Below are 16744 nucleotides of genomic sequence, written 5' to 3' on the forward strand. Positions count from 1 at the left end.
CGCGCTGTACCTCCTGCTTTTAGTTGCCACAGGTTTACAGTCGGGGGTCAGGTTGGCGAACAGCGGTGGGGGAGGGATCCTGAGGGTGGAGAGACCGCAAGTGGTGTCGGTAGTGTGGCAGTTGGCATGATGTTGGGTGGGATGCGCGGGTCGGTGTGTGTGGTCAGTAGCAGGGTACGTGACATATCCCTACAAAACGGGATTTATGACAGTAATTGGTGGGAGAGGCCCATCATACTTCATTGTCACGCTCTCCAGGTGGCTCTGGAAGTCCAACCTCAACAGCACAGGGGCACACAGTAGAGGCAAGACCAGTAACGTAAAGTCTCGATATTCTGTGCCCTGCACAACCCCCCCCCCCCCCGGATGTCTGTTGTATGCGACCCGGAAGCCATGGTGACCCTCTGACTTACCGGCCGTATCACGTGTCCGCAATGCAGCACCGTGTCCTGGTGGATAAAACTCTCCGTGCTGCCCGTGTCAAACAGGCAGCTTGACCTGTGCCCCTCCATCAGGATGTCCATCATTGACATTGCGAGCTGGTGGGGAGCGTTTTGGTCGAGGGTCATGGAGGCCAGGGTTGAGTCGCTGTCTTGGTCTGGTGCGGTGGGGTGCCCCGTCAGCGCCCGTTGGTCGTAGGCGGTGGGAGGTGGGGCTGACCAAGATGGCCGCCCCATGTCTCGCACATGGTGGCGGAGGCAGGGAAGATGGCGGCAGGGAAGATGGCGACCCCCATATTATGCACGCAGTACTGCTCGATCCCGCTCACAGTTTGGACTTACAGACCTTCGCGAAGTGGCCCTTCTTTCCGCAGCTGGAGCAGGTAGCTTCTTGGACCGGGCAGTGTTTCCGGGGGTGCTTCTCCAGTCCGCAGAAGTAGCACCTCGCAGACTCGCGACTGGCAGCAGCCGAGGTCAATTCGCTGGCGGGTTGTGGGGTCTGCGGCGCCCACGAGACCATTGGGGGTTCGTGTGCCTGGAGAGCCTCAGAGTTGTGCAGAGCGGCCTCCAACGTATCGGCCAGTTCAATCGCCGAACTTAACGTAAGATCGGCTTTTCCCAGCAGCCACTGGCGCACATATACTGACCTGGTCCCCATGATGAAGGCGTCTCTCACTAGAAGCTCTGCATTCTGCACCGCCGTCAGCTCCTGGCAATTGCATGCTCGCACGAGTGTCCGTAGGGCCTGGACGAACTCAGCACTTGACTCCCTGGGCCGTTGTTGCCGTGTCGCTAAGCGGTGCCGAGCATAGACGCTGTTTATTGGCCGCAGGTATTGTCTTTTGAGGGCGCTCATTGCGCCGTTATAGCTCGGCTGGTCTCTGATCAGCGAATAGACCCGTGGACTGACCCTGGAGAGTAGAACTCTGCGCTTCGCTACGGGGTCGGTCGCTTTAATCTCCTCTAGATACGCTTCGAAGCAGGCCAGCCAGAGTTCGAAAGCGTTTCCAGCTTCAGGCGTTTGCGGATCGATATCTAACTTGTCAGGTCTCAGTGCATGTTCCACACTTTAAAATGTACAGCAAATAAAATTGAAGCACCTTCAATAACTCCAAAAGACTGAGGTTGGGTAAAATACTGAAAGGCTTTTATTCGCTGTACAATACGACCTCCACGGTGAGTGTCTGCCCCCGGACTGAGGGGGAGGGGCAAGGTGAATCACCTTTATACAGGACACTGTGGGAGGAGTCACAGGGGCAGTCAGCAGAGGGGTGTGTCCAGACAGGTAACCCAGTTACAAAATACATATGGTTTACCACAACCCCGCTCCCCCCTCACTCTCTCTCCCCTCTCTCTCTCCCCTCTCTCTCTCCCCTCTCTCTCTCCCCTCTCTCTCCCCCCTCTCTCTCCCCCCTCTCTCTCTCCCCTCTCTCTCTCCCCTCTCTCTCCCCTCTCTCTCCCTCTCTCTCCCCCTCTCTCTCCCCCCTCTCTCTCCCCCCTCTCTCACCCTCTCTCTCTCCCCCTCTCTCACCCTCTCTCCCCCCTCTCACCCCCCTCTCTCACCCTCTCTCTCTCCCCCTCTCTCACCCTCTCTCCCCCCCCTCTCTCCCCCCTCTCTCCCCCCTCTCTCCCCCTCTCTCCCCCTCTCTCCCCCCTCTCCCCCTCTCTCCCCCCTCCCCCCTCTCCCCCCCTCTCCCCCTCTCTCCCCCCCTCTCTCCCCCCTCTCCCCCCCCCCCCCCCTCCCCCCCTCTCCCCCCTCTCCCCCTCTCCCCCCTCTCCCCCCTCCCCCCCTCCCCCCCTCCCCCCTCTCCCCCCCTCTCCCCCCCTCCCCCCTCCCCCCCCCCCCTCCCCCTCTCCCCCCTCTCTCCCCCTCTCTCCCCCTCTCTCCCCCCCTCTCCCCCTCTCTCTCCCCCTCTCTCCCCCCCCCCCCCCCCCCCTCCCCCCCCTCTCCCCCCTCCCCCCTCTCCCCCCCTCCCCCCCTCCCCCCCCCCCCCCCCCCCCCCCCCCTCTCCCCCCTCCCCCCCCCCCCCCCCTCTCCCCCCCTCCCCCCCTCTCTCCCCCCTCTCCCCCCCTCCCTCCCCCCTCTTCTCTCTCCCCCTCCCCCCTCTATTGAACAGCTGAGGGGTGGCCGGCACCTTTCCATCCCACAATTGCCCCTTTCTCACACGCGCACGATGGAGACCGTGTATGTGTACGAGATACTTACACAGTCCCGATGAACAGAACTCAACAGTCTCCCATACTTTCTATGTATATATTAAAAAATTAAATTGAAACAAAATTTAAACTTCAAATGTCTATCAGGATATGGGAATTAGTTCTAACCCTTGTTTCTGCATCAATTTGTTCCTCTAACTCGTGGCCTTTGCCTCCAGTGCTGCAAGGTTTTCCTTGTACTTGCATCTGACAGCATTTTCCATCCCCTGCAACTTGGCTTTCAGCTCCTTGTTCTGACAATCGTGTTGTCGACGAGCTGTTTCTGCCTTCTGGGCATTGCTGTGTTCAGCAGAAAGATCTGCACTGAATTGACCAACCTGCAGGCTAGTTTTCTCCAGTCTATCATTATCCATTTCAGCATCCGTTCACTCTTCTATCTCCTCTTCCAGCTGAGCAATCCTGGCCTCAAGGTGTCTTTTCTCATCCAGAGCCAATGATTTTCCGGAACTGCTGCTGGCAATCTCTTCAGCCCGTTCACCTCTTTCCTGTTGTGTCTGACAGTTTGCGGCAATGGCCAGCAAGCTCCTCCTGTAATTGGGACCTTTCTGCCTCCAGTTGCTTCAGTCTCTTTGGACAGGGTCAGGATTTCCTTTCCAGAGCTGCGAGCTTCATCCGCTTCTCGCAGGTGCTCTTTCACTTGAGTCTGCAGTTTGTGCAGCTGCTTTCTGCTTCATCGTGGCCTTTGTTTGAAGCTTCAGTTTGTCACCCCAAATCCTTGAGAGTCATCTCCGACTTCTCCTTGGCAGTAACACCAGGGACTGCTGCTTTCACCCATCTTCCAGCGCTGTCTCCAGAGCACGAACCGGCTCAGTCAGTCTCTCACTTTGTTCGTGCTCGCCCGGCAGGTCCCTGTCTAACTCAGCGCTCATGGCTTCAGATTTACCTGCAGACGTGGCTTAACGTCGTCAGTAGCCTGGAGCTCATCCTCCAACTCTTTCAGCAGAGTCGGCATCTCTTCCAGCTGCTGCTCCAGAGCACGCGTGTGACTCGTATCCACCCTTCAGCTGACGAGCTTTCCATCTCCGTCACGGCAGTTTATTCACTTTCTCCTCCTCTCCTTCTGTTCCATTGCCACCTTGAGGACGCAGTCCGTGACAGGGTCTTTGTCTCCTTCTCGCCTGCCGCAGCCCCGTTCCTCTGCGTTCTTTAAGGAAATGTTCTTCAGCCAGTAACCCCCCACACTTCTTCTGTATCTTTTCAAGGTCGGAAGCAATCTGCCGTAGGTGGTCCAGCCCACAACCACATCATCCAACGCCAAAGTTCTTGGTCTTTTCCACAGGCAGATGCTTTCTATTCAAAGCACTGAGTTAAGACCTCCGTGTCTTCCTGTCGCTTCCTCTTAGCCTCCCCTGCATATTCCAGCCATGCAAAGCCACCATCTTGGCACTTAGATTCAGTCAACTGAGCCTGGACCTAGTACTTCATTCCCACAGGGGCTCTCCGTAACGTCTTTGTCGAGAACGTTCACACAGTAATGTCCAGTGCTGGTGAGCTGGTGAGACACTGGCCATTCAAACATCTTTGCCCGGTCATCCTCCATATCCATTCCTGCTCCTACTTTCTTCAGGGAAGATTTACTCAAGAGTAACGGAATGTTCACTGGTACCTGCTCCATTTCAATGTAACGTTTTGTCTGCCCTATTCCTGCAGGAATTTTCACCCTTTTGGTGAAATGTACAATCTTCCCATCCCCAGATTTGAATGCTTTGTCAGTCGGTGTGTCTGTGTTCACCAGTTTCTACAGTTCATTCTGGTTTCGTTCACTTACAGAGTGTTCTCCCCACAATAACTGTATCAATAACAACAGATCCTAGAGATTCCATCATCAAAATCACTGCAATTATGTGATTCCTTCGCAAACAATCTGATATGGCACTCCTCTACATCTTCAATTTTGTTATTTTCTTCTTGTTCGTTTTTGTCCCACTCCCCTCCCCTCCTCCCACTCCCCTTCTCTCCCTCTCTCCCCTCCCCCATCTCTGCACCCTCCTCACCCCTCCTGCACACTCCTCCCCTCCTTCTCCCTCCTGCACCCTCTCCCTCCGCCCTCTCACCCCCACTCACCTTCTACCCCTCCCCATCCCCTCCTCCTCTCTCCCCTTCCCCCATCTCTGCCCTCTCACCCCCACCCCCTCTCCACCATCGTCCCCCTCCTGCACCCTCTCCCTCTGCCCTCTCACTGCCTCTCCCCCTCCCCCTCTACCCCTCCCCATCTCTGCCCCTTTCCCCTCCCCTCCTTGCTCCCCTTCCCCCATCTCTGCCCTCTCACCCCCCCTCCCCCTCCCTCTCCCTCTCCCTCCCCCCCCTCCATTTCAGGTTTTGGGGCTGACGATGACACAGGTTTTGACTACGGTGGGCACTATGGGCAGAGAGGGTGCAAGGACATCTGCGAACCAGGCTTTGTACCAGTGGACATCTCCGGTCTCTCTTGTAGCCGTGGACGCTGGTTCAAGTATGGGACAAACATCCCGACCCAGGACATCGAGTGTCAAGGTGAGTGTCACGGTGGTGATCGTGGCTCTACCACGGACTCACAGGTTGGGATCCGGGTTCGATTCTGACCTCAGGTACTGTCCATGTGGAGTTTTCATGTTCTCCCTGTGACCGTCTGCATTTCCAACAGTGACCCAGTTTCCTCCCACATTCCGAACGCAGGCTGATTATTGATTGTGAAATTAGCTTGATGGGATCAGACTGTGCACCATGTGGACAGGTCTGGGATCGGACTGTGCACCATGTGGCTGGGTGTGGGATCGGACTGTGCGCCTTGTGGATGGGTCTGGGATCGGACTGTGCGCCGTGAGGGTGGGATCAGACTGTGTGCCGTGTGGGTGGGATCGGACTGTGCACCATGTGATCAGACTGTGCACTGTGACATCTTACCCCTGACATCTCCTCTACCTACTTCCAAGCACCTTAAAACTCTGCCCGCTCGTGTTCGTGCAACTCTCGCTTCGTCTAGCGGCCAAATATAGGGGGTGATAGCCCCCACCCGGCCAAACTTAAGAAATCTCGTTTGGATGGGTGCTACGCGATGTGTCCCAGTTATAAATCATTACCCCGAAATAACGAACAGTTACACAGTACGTGATTAAATGATCAAGCTTTATAATTCTTTCTTTGACCATATGTTTTTTAAAGAAAACGAAAAAACAGAAAAAGGGCCCAATCTTATGAAACAGTCTGTGCGCAATGTTGGAGATCACTGGCAAGCCGATCGACCTCCTCCGATCGTCACTGCCCTTCAGACACTCGTTCCAAGTCCACCCCGTCCGGTGGTGTATCAGGTCTCTCCATTCACGTCTTCTCTCCTCATCTCTCCCTGGCAAAAGACCACAACGACCTCTCTTCCACACTCACAAGAAAGAACAACAGCATTCCAAACCCCGTTATCACTAGTCATAACCCAAACATTGCTGCTACAGAGAAACCATGACATTGTCAGTGAAATCCTACAGCATGTTACACTCTCCCCCACCCCTACCAAATTCAGTCATGTCCTCACGACATTGAGATAATTCACTAACCCTTCCTGCAAAACAGAGTCCAATCCAGGTGTAAAAGGCAGTGACAGAGCTCCCCAACACAGTAGGGGTCATACTCTGTTCCCCTGGTGTTACGTAGGCCAGCCTATCCGGTGGTCTCCTAATTCTCTGAGACCTCTGCACGCTATCATCCAACTCTTCAGCTTCCGACACTACTGGAGATACTTCCGGTCTACCTGGCAAGGCCTCCCCCGACCTATCACTCGTCCCTCTGTCCCGTGATCAAACTCCGCTTCCTCCGTGCAGGGTCCCGCTGCAACCCAGGCTGCCACAGATATTCCACCCCCCCCCCCCACTTCACCTGTCTCAGTGGGAGAAGGGCCGGGAGTCTCTTCCTCAATCACTGGGGAGTTAGCGAAAGGCAGCAAATACCACACATCCAGGTCCTCATCCTCCGAATCAGTATCCCTCTCGGGTGGGAGCTGGCCTAACCTTGCCTGTTGGGGGCCCGGTAGTCACCCCGCATTTCCGCAGAGTCCTCTTATCAGGTGTAGGCTGCAAGTCGGGCTCTGGGTCTACCTGCACCTCTTGTCCCAGGGGCTGCAGGTGGTTCCGATGGAGAATCTTGACAGGTCCATTCCCCTCCTCTGGTCTCACCCGGAAAACTGGGAGGTTTGGCATCTGACTCTCCACCACATAGGGTGTGGCCGCCCAGCGGTCAGCCAACTTGTGCTTTCCAGGTAGTCCCAAATTCCTTATGAGGACTCCGTCTCCCGGCAGGAGTTGGGAGAACCTCACCATCTGATCATACCTCCTCTTATTCCCTTGATTCTGCTGGGCAGCCACAACCCCAGTCAATTCATAAGCCCTTTTCAACTCTCTTCCCATATCAGACACATACTTCAGATAAGTCTTCGGTGGTAAGTCACCCTCGTCAGTCCCAAAACAAAGGTCAATGGACAACCTCCCCTCGCACCCAAACATCAGATAATATGGTGAGTACCCAGTAGCTTCATTTCGTGTACAATTGTAACAGTGAACCAGATGCCCAATATGTTGAATCCACCTGCTCTTCTTGCTGATCTCCAGGGACCTGAGCATGTCTAGCAAGGTCGGATTAAACCTTTCAGGCTGGGGATCGCCCTGCGGGTGATAGGGTGTGGTCGTCGACTTCTCAACTCCAAGCATGCCCAGTAACTCTCAGATGAGACTGTTCTCGAAGTCCCGTCGTTGGTCACTATGTTCCACCTGGGAAGGCCATAATAAACAAAATACTTCTCCCATAACACTTTTGCCACCATAGTCACCCTCTGGTCCTTGGTAGGAAAAGCCTGAGCATATCTGGTGTAGTGGTCCGTGATGACTAAGACATTCGCCGTGTTGCTGGCATCGGGTTCTATGGACAGGAAATCCATACACACGGGGTCCAGGGGCCCTGCACTCTGCAAGTGGGACAGGGGAGCTGCCCACATAGGCAGTGTCTTCCAGTGTATGAGGGGAATGCATGACTTGCAGTGTTCCTCGACCTCTGCCTACATTCGGGACCAGTAAAACCGGTCTCTGAGCAATCCATAAGTCTTTTCCACACCCAAATGTCCAGAATCATCATGAAGTGATTTCAACGCCATCCTCTGATACTTCTCTGGCAGAACCAGCTGGCAACGCTGGGGTCGTTTCGGAGGTGATGTGACCCGGTATTAGATCTGGCTCTTCAACTCCACCCGAGGCCATTCTCATAGTAATGGAGGCACCGACACATGTTTCATCCTGTCCACCTGAGCCATGTATCCCCTTTCGACCATCGTCCAAATGGTACCAATGCCCAGATCATCTCGCTGATCAACTCAATTCCAGCAGCTGATTTGTCTTCAGAGCAGTCAGGTCACAGTAAACTTGGGGAATGGCGTCATCAGAAGCCCCCATTTGATCCACTGCTCACTCCTGCCCCTCCTTTTCCTCTGCCTTCACGGTGATGGCAAACTGACACACAGCCTTCACCCCAGGGGCAGGATCGCTCTCCCACTCCTCGTCCATATCCAGTTCCCCATGCACCCGTCGGGACAAAACATCTACATCAGTGTTCCAGCTCCCCGGCCGGTACTTCAGGCTGAAATCATAGGCAGACAACGCTGCCAACCGCCGATGGCCTGTGGCACCCAGTTTTGCCGAGGTCAGGATGTAAGTCAGGGGGTTGTTGTCCGTCCTCACCTCAAACTTGGCCCCGTAGAGACAGTCACTCAGCTTATCCACCACCACCCATTTCAACACCAGAAATTCCAACTTGTGCGTGGGATAGTATTTCTTGGAGGGCAATAAACTCTGGCTGACAAACGCAATGTGTCTCAACCCAGAGCCCTGATCCTGATACAGGACATCCCCAAGGCCCTCTCGGCTGGCATCTGTGCGCAGCACATACGGTAATCGGCGGTCAGCAAAAGCCAGCACCAGTGCCTGCGTCAGCAGCTCCTTCAGCAACTGAGAGGCCTCCTCACATTTTGCATCCCACCTCGGTCCAAAGGACTCTGACCGGCTAAGATACTCTCCACTCTCCTTTCCTTTATTCCCCTCCCTTTCTTCCCCAAGGGAGGGTAACCACACAGGAACTGAGAGAGTGGGTGACTCACTTTCACGTAGTCTTTCACAAACTTTTCACAAGGCGTACGGTGTATTGACCTTCATCAATTGTGGAATTGAATTTAGGAGCCAAGAGGTAATGTTGCAGCTATATAGGACCCTGGTCAGACCCCACTTGGAGTACTGTGCTCAATTCCAGTCGCCTCACTACGGGAAGGACATGGAAACCATAGAAAGGGTGCAGAAGGATGTTACCTGGATTGGGGAGCATGCCTTATGAAAACAGGTTGAGTGAACTCGGCCTTTTCTCCTTGGAATGACGAAGGATGAGAGGTGACCTGATAGAGGTGTATAAGATGATGAGAGGCATTGATCGTGTGGATAGTCAGAGGCTTTTTCCCAGGGCTGAAATGGTTGCCACAAGAGGACACAGGTTTAAGGTGCTGGGGAGTAGGTACAGAGGAGATGTCAGGGGTATGTTTTTTATACAGAGAGTGGTGAGTGTGTGGAATGGGCTGCCAGCAACGGTGGTGGAGGCGGATATAATAGGGTCTTTTAAGAGACTTTTAGATGGGTACATGGAGCTTAGTAAAATAGACGGATATAGATAAGCCTAGTAATTTCTCAAGTAGGGACATGCTCGGCACAACTCTCTGGGCCGAAGGGCCTGTATTGTGCTGTAGGTTTTCTATGTTTCTAAACCTCCGATACTAAACACAGAACCAGAGGAACAAACACAGAGAGCTCACAGTCTGGGGTCTTGGCCAAGTGGTAACCGCCTCAATCGTAGCTGGGGTCATTAACTACCCCAAACCGTGAGACTATGTGCCCAACATAGCTAACAGACGTTTGTCAGAACTGGCACTTGTCCAGGGAAAATTTTAACCCTTCAGCTTTCAGGTGGCCCAGCACCTTCAGCAGCCTCGCTTCATGTTCTTCCAAGGTGGATCCAAACACTGAGATCATCCAAATACACCAACACCTCAACCAAGTTCATATCCCCCACCATCTTCTCCATGACCCGCTGGAAGGTTGCAGGGGTTCCTGATATGCTCTGGGGCATCCTTTCAAACTGGAAAAATCCCAGGGGACATATAAATGCCATTTTCTGTTTGTTGGCCCCAATCATAGGGATCTAGTAATATCCACTCCTCAAGTTCAGTGCATGAAACACTTTGCACCACTCAGACAGGCCAGCGTGTCTTCAACCCCCGGGACAGTAAACTGGTCAGGGACAGTGCACATGTTCAGAGTCCTGTAGTCCACACACATCCATACCTTCCTGTTCTTCTTTTGGGCCACTACTATTGGGGACGCATGGGGGCTTTGGGACTCAGTGATGATCCCAGCTTCCTTCATCTTACACAAATGCTGCCGAACATCCTCCACCTCTGCAGGGGCCAGTTGCCGCGACCTTTCTCTGAACGGGGTATCCTCGGTCACCCGGATAGTGTGACGCGTGCTCTTGGAACAATCCACATCAAACTCGTCAGTGGAAAAATCTCCTTCCAGCTTCAACACCTTCTCTACCAGCCTCCTCTTCCAACCCACAGGAACCTGGAAGTCCCTGAAGTTGAATAAACATTTTGAAAAGCTCAAACAGATAAATAGAGGGATAGCTCAAGCGAAGCGGCCAGTGCGTGAGTGGGCCAGTGAAGGAGTGGAGCTTTGAGGCTTCAACCAGAAGAGGCGGAGGACAAGCTAGCTCGCAGTTAGTTTTTACAATGTCCCCTGAGATGGTGATGTGCCTCTCATGTGAGATGTGGCAGTCTTGGGGGAACGCCCCTCTCCCGCAGAGTCAAATCTGCCAGAAGTGCATACGGCTGGGCGATCTGAAAGACCGTGTAAGGAATCTGGAACAGCAGCTGGATGACCTTCGCCTCATAAGGGAGAATGAGGCAGTCATAGATGGGAGCTAAGGGAGATAGTCACACCTAGGCTGCCGGAAGCAGGTCGTTGGGTGACAGACAGAGGGGGGAAAGTGAAGGTGAGCAGACAGGTAGTGCAGAGCACCCCTGTTAGCCATTTCCCTGAATAATAAGTTTACCATCCTGGATACTGTTGGCGGGGACGACTGACCAGGTGTGAGCCACGGTGGCAGGGCCTCCGGCACTGAGTCTGACCCTGTGGTGCAGAAGGGTGGGACGGAGAAGAGGAGAGCTGTCGTCATTGGAGACTCTATAGTCAGGGGAGCAGACAGGAGATTTTGTGGACATGAGAAGGACACCCACATGGTTTGTTGCCTCCCGGGTGCCAGGGTCCGGGATGTCTCTGACCGGGTGCACAACATCCTGGTACGAGAAGGAAAGTAATCAGAAGTCGTGATACATGTTGGGACCAACGACATAGACAGGAAGAGGGATGAGGTCCTGAAGTGTGAGTTTCGGGAATTAGGCAGAAGGCTGAAGAACGGGACATCAAGGGTGACGTTCTCAGGATTGCTGCCAGTGCTACGTGACGGTGATGGTAAGAATTGGAGGAGATGGCAGTTGAATGCGTGGCTGAGGAGTTGGTGCAGCGAGCAGGGTTTTAGATTTTTAAATCATTGGGATCTCTTCTGGGGAAGGTGGGACCTGTACAGATTGGATGGGTTGCACCTGAACTCAAGGGGGAGCAATATCCTTGCAGGTAGGTTTGCTAGCATGGTTCGGGAGGATTTAAACTAATTTGCGAGGGGGAGGGGACCCAGAGTGATAGAGCAGTGAAAGAAGTGCATGGAGTAAAGCCAGATCTAACATATAAAGAGGCTTTGAGGAAAGAGAGGCAGAATAAAGGGTGTAAAGGTAGTAAGGTAGAAGGGCTGAAATGTGTGTACCTCAATGCAAGAAGCATCAGGAACAAAGGTGATGAACTGAGAGCTTGGATACATCCATGGAATTATGATGTAGTGGCCATTACAGAGACTTGGATGGCACCAGGGCAGGAATGGATTCTCAATATTCCTGGATTTCAGTGCTTTAAAAGGGATAGAGAGGGTGGAAAAAGGGGAGGAGGGGTGGCATTACTGGTCAGTCTTCGCTGTCCATGGGAATGGTACCGGAGGATTGGAGGGAGGTGAATGTTGTTCCTTTGTTCAAAAAAGGTAGTAGGGATAGTCCGGGTAATTATAGACCAGTGAGCCTTACGTCTGTGGTGGGAAAGCTGTTGGAAAAGATTCTTAGAGATAGGATCTATAGGCATTTAGAGAATCATGGTCTGATCAGGAACAGTCAGCATGGCTTTGTGAAGGGCAGATTGTGTCTAACAAGCCTGATAGAGTTCTTTGAGGAGGTGACCAGGCATATAGGTGAGGGTAGTGAAGTGGATGTGATCTACATGGATTTTAGTAAGGCATTTGACAAGGTTCCACATGGTAGGTTTATTCAGAAAGTCAGAAGGCATGGGATCCAGGGAAGTTTGGCCAGGTGGATTCAGGATTGGCTTGCCTGCAGAAGGCAGAGGGTCGTGGTGGAGGGAGTACATTCAGATTGGAGGATTCTGACTAGTGGTGTCCCACAAGGTTCTGTTCTGGGACCTCTACTTTTCGTGATTTTTATTAACGACCTGGAGGTGGAGGTAGAAGGCTGGGTTGGCAAGTTTGCAGATGACACAAAGGTTAGTGGTGTTGTAGATAGTGTAGAGGATTGTCAAAGATTGCAGAGAGACATTAATCGGATGCAGAAGTGGGCTGAGAAGTGGCAGATGGAGTTCAACCTGGAGAACTGTGAGGTGGTACACTTCAGAAGGACAAACTCCAAGGCAGAGTACAAAGTAAATGACAGGATACTTGGTAGTGTGGAGGAGCAGAGGGATCTTGGGGTATATGTCCACAGATCCCTGAAAGTTGCCTGACAGGTGGATAGGGTAGTTAAGAATGCTTATGGGGTGATAGCTTTCATAAGTCGAGGGATAGAGTTTCAGAGTCGCTATGTAATGATACAGCTCTATAAAACTCTGGTTAGGCCACACTTGGAGTACTGTGTCCAGTTCTGGTCACCTCACTATAAGAAGGATGTGGAAGCATTGGAAAGGGTACAGAGGAGATTTACCAGGATGCTGCCTGGTTTAGAAAGTATGCATTATGATCAGAGATTAAGGGAGCTAGGGCTTTACTCTTTGGAGAGAAGGAGGATGAGAGGAGACATGATAGATATGTGCAAGATATTAAGAGGAATAGATAGTGGATAGCCAGCGCCTCTTCCCCAGGGCACCACTGCTCAATACAAGAGGACATGGCTTTAAGGTAAGGGGTAGGAAGTTCAAGGGGAATATTAGAGGAAGGTTTTTTACTCAGAGTGGTTGGTGCGTGGAATGCACTGCCTGAGTCAGTGGTGGAGGCAGATACACTAGTGAAGTGTGAGACTACTAGACAGGTATATGGAGGAATCTAAGGTGGGGGCTTATATGGGAGGCAGGGTTTGAGGGTTGGCACAACATTGTGGGCTGAAGGGCCTGTATTGTGCTGTACTATTCTTTGTTCTATGTTAACTCAGCGGTCGACGTCCCCCCACTTTTCCAATAGTTTCTCTCCAGCATATCTCACGGGGACACTAGACATTACCGTCACTGGGAACAAATGCGCCAGGGGCACTCCTCACTTGAAGGTGACCTCCCTCTTCGTAGTGTTCCTGACGATCACCACCATCCTGCTCGCCTGTACAACCGAGGGCTTCTGCAATTCAGGCCTCACCAGCACCCCAGCAGGAAATCCTAACTCCCTCTCATGGTCTTCCGGAGTGTCCACTAAGAAGGCCTCGCCCTCAGACACTCTGGGGAAATTTGGGGGTCCCCATCACTCTTGCTACTTCCCCGGGTCATACCACCATTGGCTTCAACTGGGTGAACCACACAGTTCCTCGTCTAAATTCGGTATCTGGCCCAATGTGACCTTGCACTTCCTCAAAAGCAGCTCGAAACACCGAGTGCACGGACAACGTTCCCAGAAAGCTCTCCCCAACCTTCTCCTTGCAGGCCCCCATGAGCCTCCTCACAAGAGGGGTGTTGGTCCCCACCAGAATCGAAATGCCGTCCTTTTCAACAGGGTCTGGACAAACCAGCACCAATGTATCAAGGACATCAGACACTCCCACATCAGCCACATGGAACTCCAACTTCACTGACAAATAACCATCATACGGATAATCACCAGCACTAAGCCCCCAGATCTCCAGTGCACGGAATGGTGTCAATGGTAAATGCTTCAGATACTGGTTGTAAAATGAACGGTGTGGTAACGTGACCTGCGACCCGGTGTCGAGTATGGCTTTAGCACAAATACCCTCTATTGGTGGCAACACACTGGAGCGTGGTCCCACTGAGCCTTCAGGAATTGGGCCTTTTGCTTTCGGTGGCTCCTTGGTACATCGCTGGGAACATACTCCCCCAGAGACACCAGGCCCTTCCCTCACTGGGTCTCCTCTAGGTTTTCACGACTCTCTCTGCTTAGGTACCCAAGGGCTCACTCCCCTTCTGGCATGACACCTGCTGCCAGCAGCCCTCCGCATTGTTCATCCCCTGAGGGAATCCTCCCTCCCCCCCCCATCAGCTCTGTCATATGGGGGGGGGGGTCACACCTGCTGATAACAGCCGACATATCTCCATTCTGAAATATAGAAACATAGAAACATAGAAAATAGGTGCAGGAGTAGGCCATTCGGCCCTTCGAGCCTGCACCGCCATTTATTATGATCATGGCTGATCATCCAACTCAGAACCCAGCCTTCCCTCCATACCCCCTGACCCCTGTAGCCACAAGGGCCATATCTAACTTTCTTTTAAACATAGCTAATGAACTGGCCTCAACAGTTTGCTGTGGCAGAGAATTCCACAGATTCACCACTCTCTGTGTGAAGAAGTTTTTCCTAATCTTGGTCCTAAAAGGCTTCCCCTCTATCCTCAAACTGTGACCCCTCGTTCTGGACCTCCCCCAACATCGGGAACAATCTTCCCGCATCTAGCCTGTCCAATCCCTTTAGGATCTTATACGTTTCAATCAGATCCCCCCTCAATCTTCTAAATTCCAACGAGTACAAGCCCAGTTCATCCAGTCTTTCTTCATATGAAAGACCTGCCATCCCAGGAATCAATCTGGTGAACCTTCTTTGTACTCCCTCTATGGCAAAGATGTCTTTCCTCAGATTAGGGGACCAAAACTGCACACAATACTCCAGGTGTGGTCTCACCAAGGCCTTGTACAACTGCAGTAGTACCTCCCTGCTCCTGTACTCGAATCCTCTCGCTATAAATGCCAGCATACCGTTCGCCATTTTCACCGCCTGCTGTACCTGCATGCCCACTTTCAATGACTGGTGTATAATGACACCCAGGTCTCGTTGCACCTCCCCTTTTCCTAATCGGCCACCATTCAGATAACAAGCTGTTTTCCTATTTTTGCCACCAAAGTGGATAACTTCACATTTATCCACATTAAATTGCATCTGCCATGAATTTGCCCACTCACCCAACCTATCCAAGTCACCCTGCATCCTCTTAGCATCCTCCTCACTGCTAACACTGCCACCCAGCTTCGTGTCATCCGCAAACTTGGAGATGCTGCATTTAATTCCCTCATCCAAGTCATTAATATATATTGTAAACAACTGGGGTCCCAGCACTGAGCCTTGCGGTACCCCACTAGTCACCGCCTGCCATTCTGAAAAGGTCCCGTTTATTCCCACTCTTTGCTTCCTGTCTGCTAATCTTCCACAATCTCCTCTACCGCTCCCCAGGGTAGGCTATCTGAGGTCACTTCACCATGGGGGACACTACCGAGGACTGTACCCTGCTGACGGAGGCCGCCCACACCTCTGACGCATTCCCCTCTTCCCGTACCTCTCTGACCAGCTCAACAAAAGATGGGGGGGGGGGTGCATCTTATGAGACTGTCAGAGACCCCAAGCAATCAGGTCATGGGACTGGGCACCCCTGGCTATCTGATCCATTCTTAACTGATCCACCTCAGCCACCTGAATGACCCCTCTGCGCTGCGAGCCATTGAGCTGCCTCTCTAGCTGAAAAATAAAAGCAGAAAGCCCCCTTCTCCCCCTTTGCCTGACGTATGTTCTGAAACCCCACCAGAAGATCCACTGGGCTTCCAGACAGGCCTAAAGCATTGTCCAGTGCTTGCAGATAATTTACAGCTGTCAGATATTTCAACCTGACAGCTCTCACAACGTCAGCGGCCCGCCCATTCAAACTTTCAACCAATCTCGGTTGCTTTTCATCATCAGAGTTCTGCCACTCATCTAACAACTGAGAGGTCCTCTCCACCCAAGTCTCATACTCCTCCTCCCCCCCCCCCCTTAGGGGTGGGAATAATTCCAGAGAATAGGCGGAGCCTGCCACAGCTGGGACTTTGAATCTGATTTTTCAATTTATTCACCAGAGAAGGGCAGATACTAACCCAGAATTGTCACTCTTCACCGGGGGACATGGACTAATTAGACATTCCAAATCCGACCACTCTTTCTCCTCACTCTTCAGAAATGAGAGAACCCTGTCTTTGAAATCTTCGCCCCAGCTACCGCTACCTCGGCGCTGGTCTGCATTAAAACGAGAGCTGCACCAGCCATTTTATCAAACCTCCGCCCACAATCGCAACTTCAACAGTACTTAACAGGTGAATTAACAATTCATCTAGAGTACAAATATCTGCCCCATTGGTTCTTTGCTCAGGGTAATCAGACAGCATCCAAAGGAATCAATCCCAGATGAGCCCCCAAAATTGTAACTCTTGCTTCGGCCCAGCCAAACATAAGAAATCTCATTTGGGTGGGTGCTGTGCAATGTGTCCCCTGTTACAAATTAGTACCCCAAAATAACAAACAGTACATAATGTGATTAAAGGATTAAGATTTATAATTCTTACTTTGACTGTATGGCTGTTGAAGAAAACGAGAAATGAAAATGAAAAAGGGCTCAATCTTATGAAACAGTCTATTACACAATGCTGGAGCTCACTGACAAGCCGATTGCCCGCCATTGACCTCCTCCGATTGTCGCTGACCTTCGGACCCTCACTCCAATTGCACCACGTACGGCAGTCAACCA

General features: G+C 52.3%; 1 protein-coding gene and 1 pseudogene across 1 annotated transcript in view; one reads left to right on the forward strand and one right to left on the reverse strand.

Annotated features, from left to right (window-relative positions):
- The window catches only part of LOC134346401 (uncharacterized), a 92640-nt gene that overhangs the window by 43096 nt on the left and 32800 nt on the right, over positions 1 to 16744 (forward strand). The window contains exon 2 of the mRNA XM_063047768.1: positions 4974 to 5150. Within this exon, the coding sequence (XP_062903838.1) occupies positions 4974 to 5150 (177 nt within the window). The remainder of the gene's footprint in view (positions 1 to 4973; positions 5151 to 16744) is intronic.
- On the reverse strand, positions 2730 to 4203 carry LOC134346407 (myosin heavy chain, embryonic smooth muscle isoform-like; annotated as a pseudogene).

This window comes from Mobula hypostoma, chromosome 5 (genome assembly GCF_963921235.1).
Source record: "Mobula hypostoma chromosome 5, sMobHyp1.1, whole genome shotgun sequence".
NCBI classification, from domain to species: domain Eukaryota; kingdom Metazoa; phylum Chordata; class Chondrichthyes; order Myliobatiformes; family Myliobatidae; genus Mobula; species Mobula hypostoma.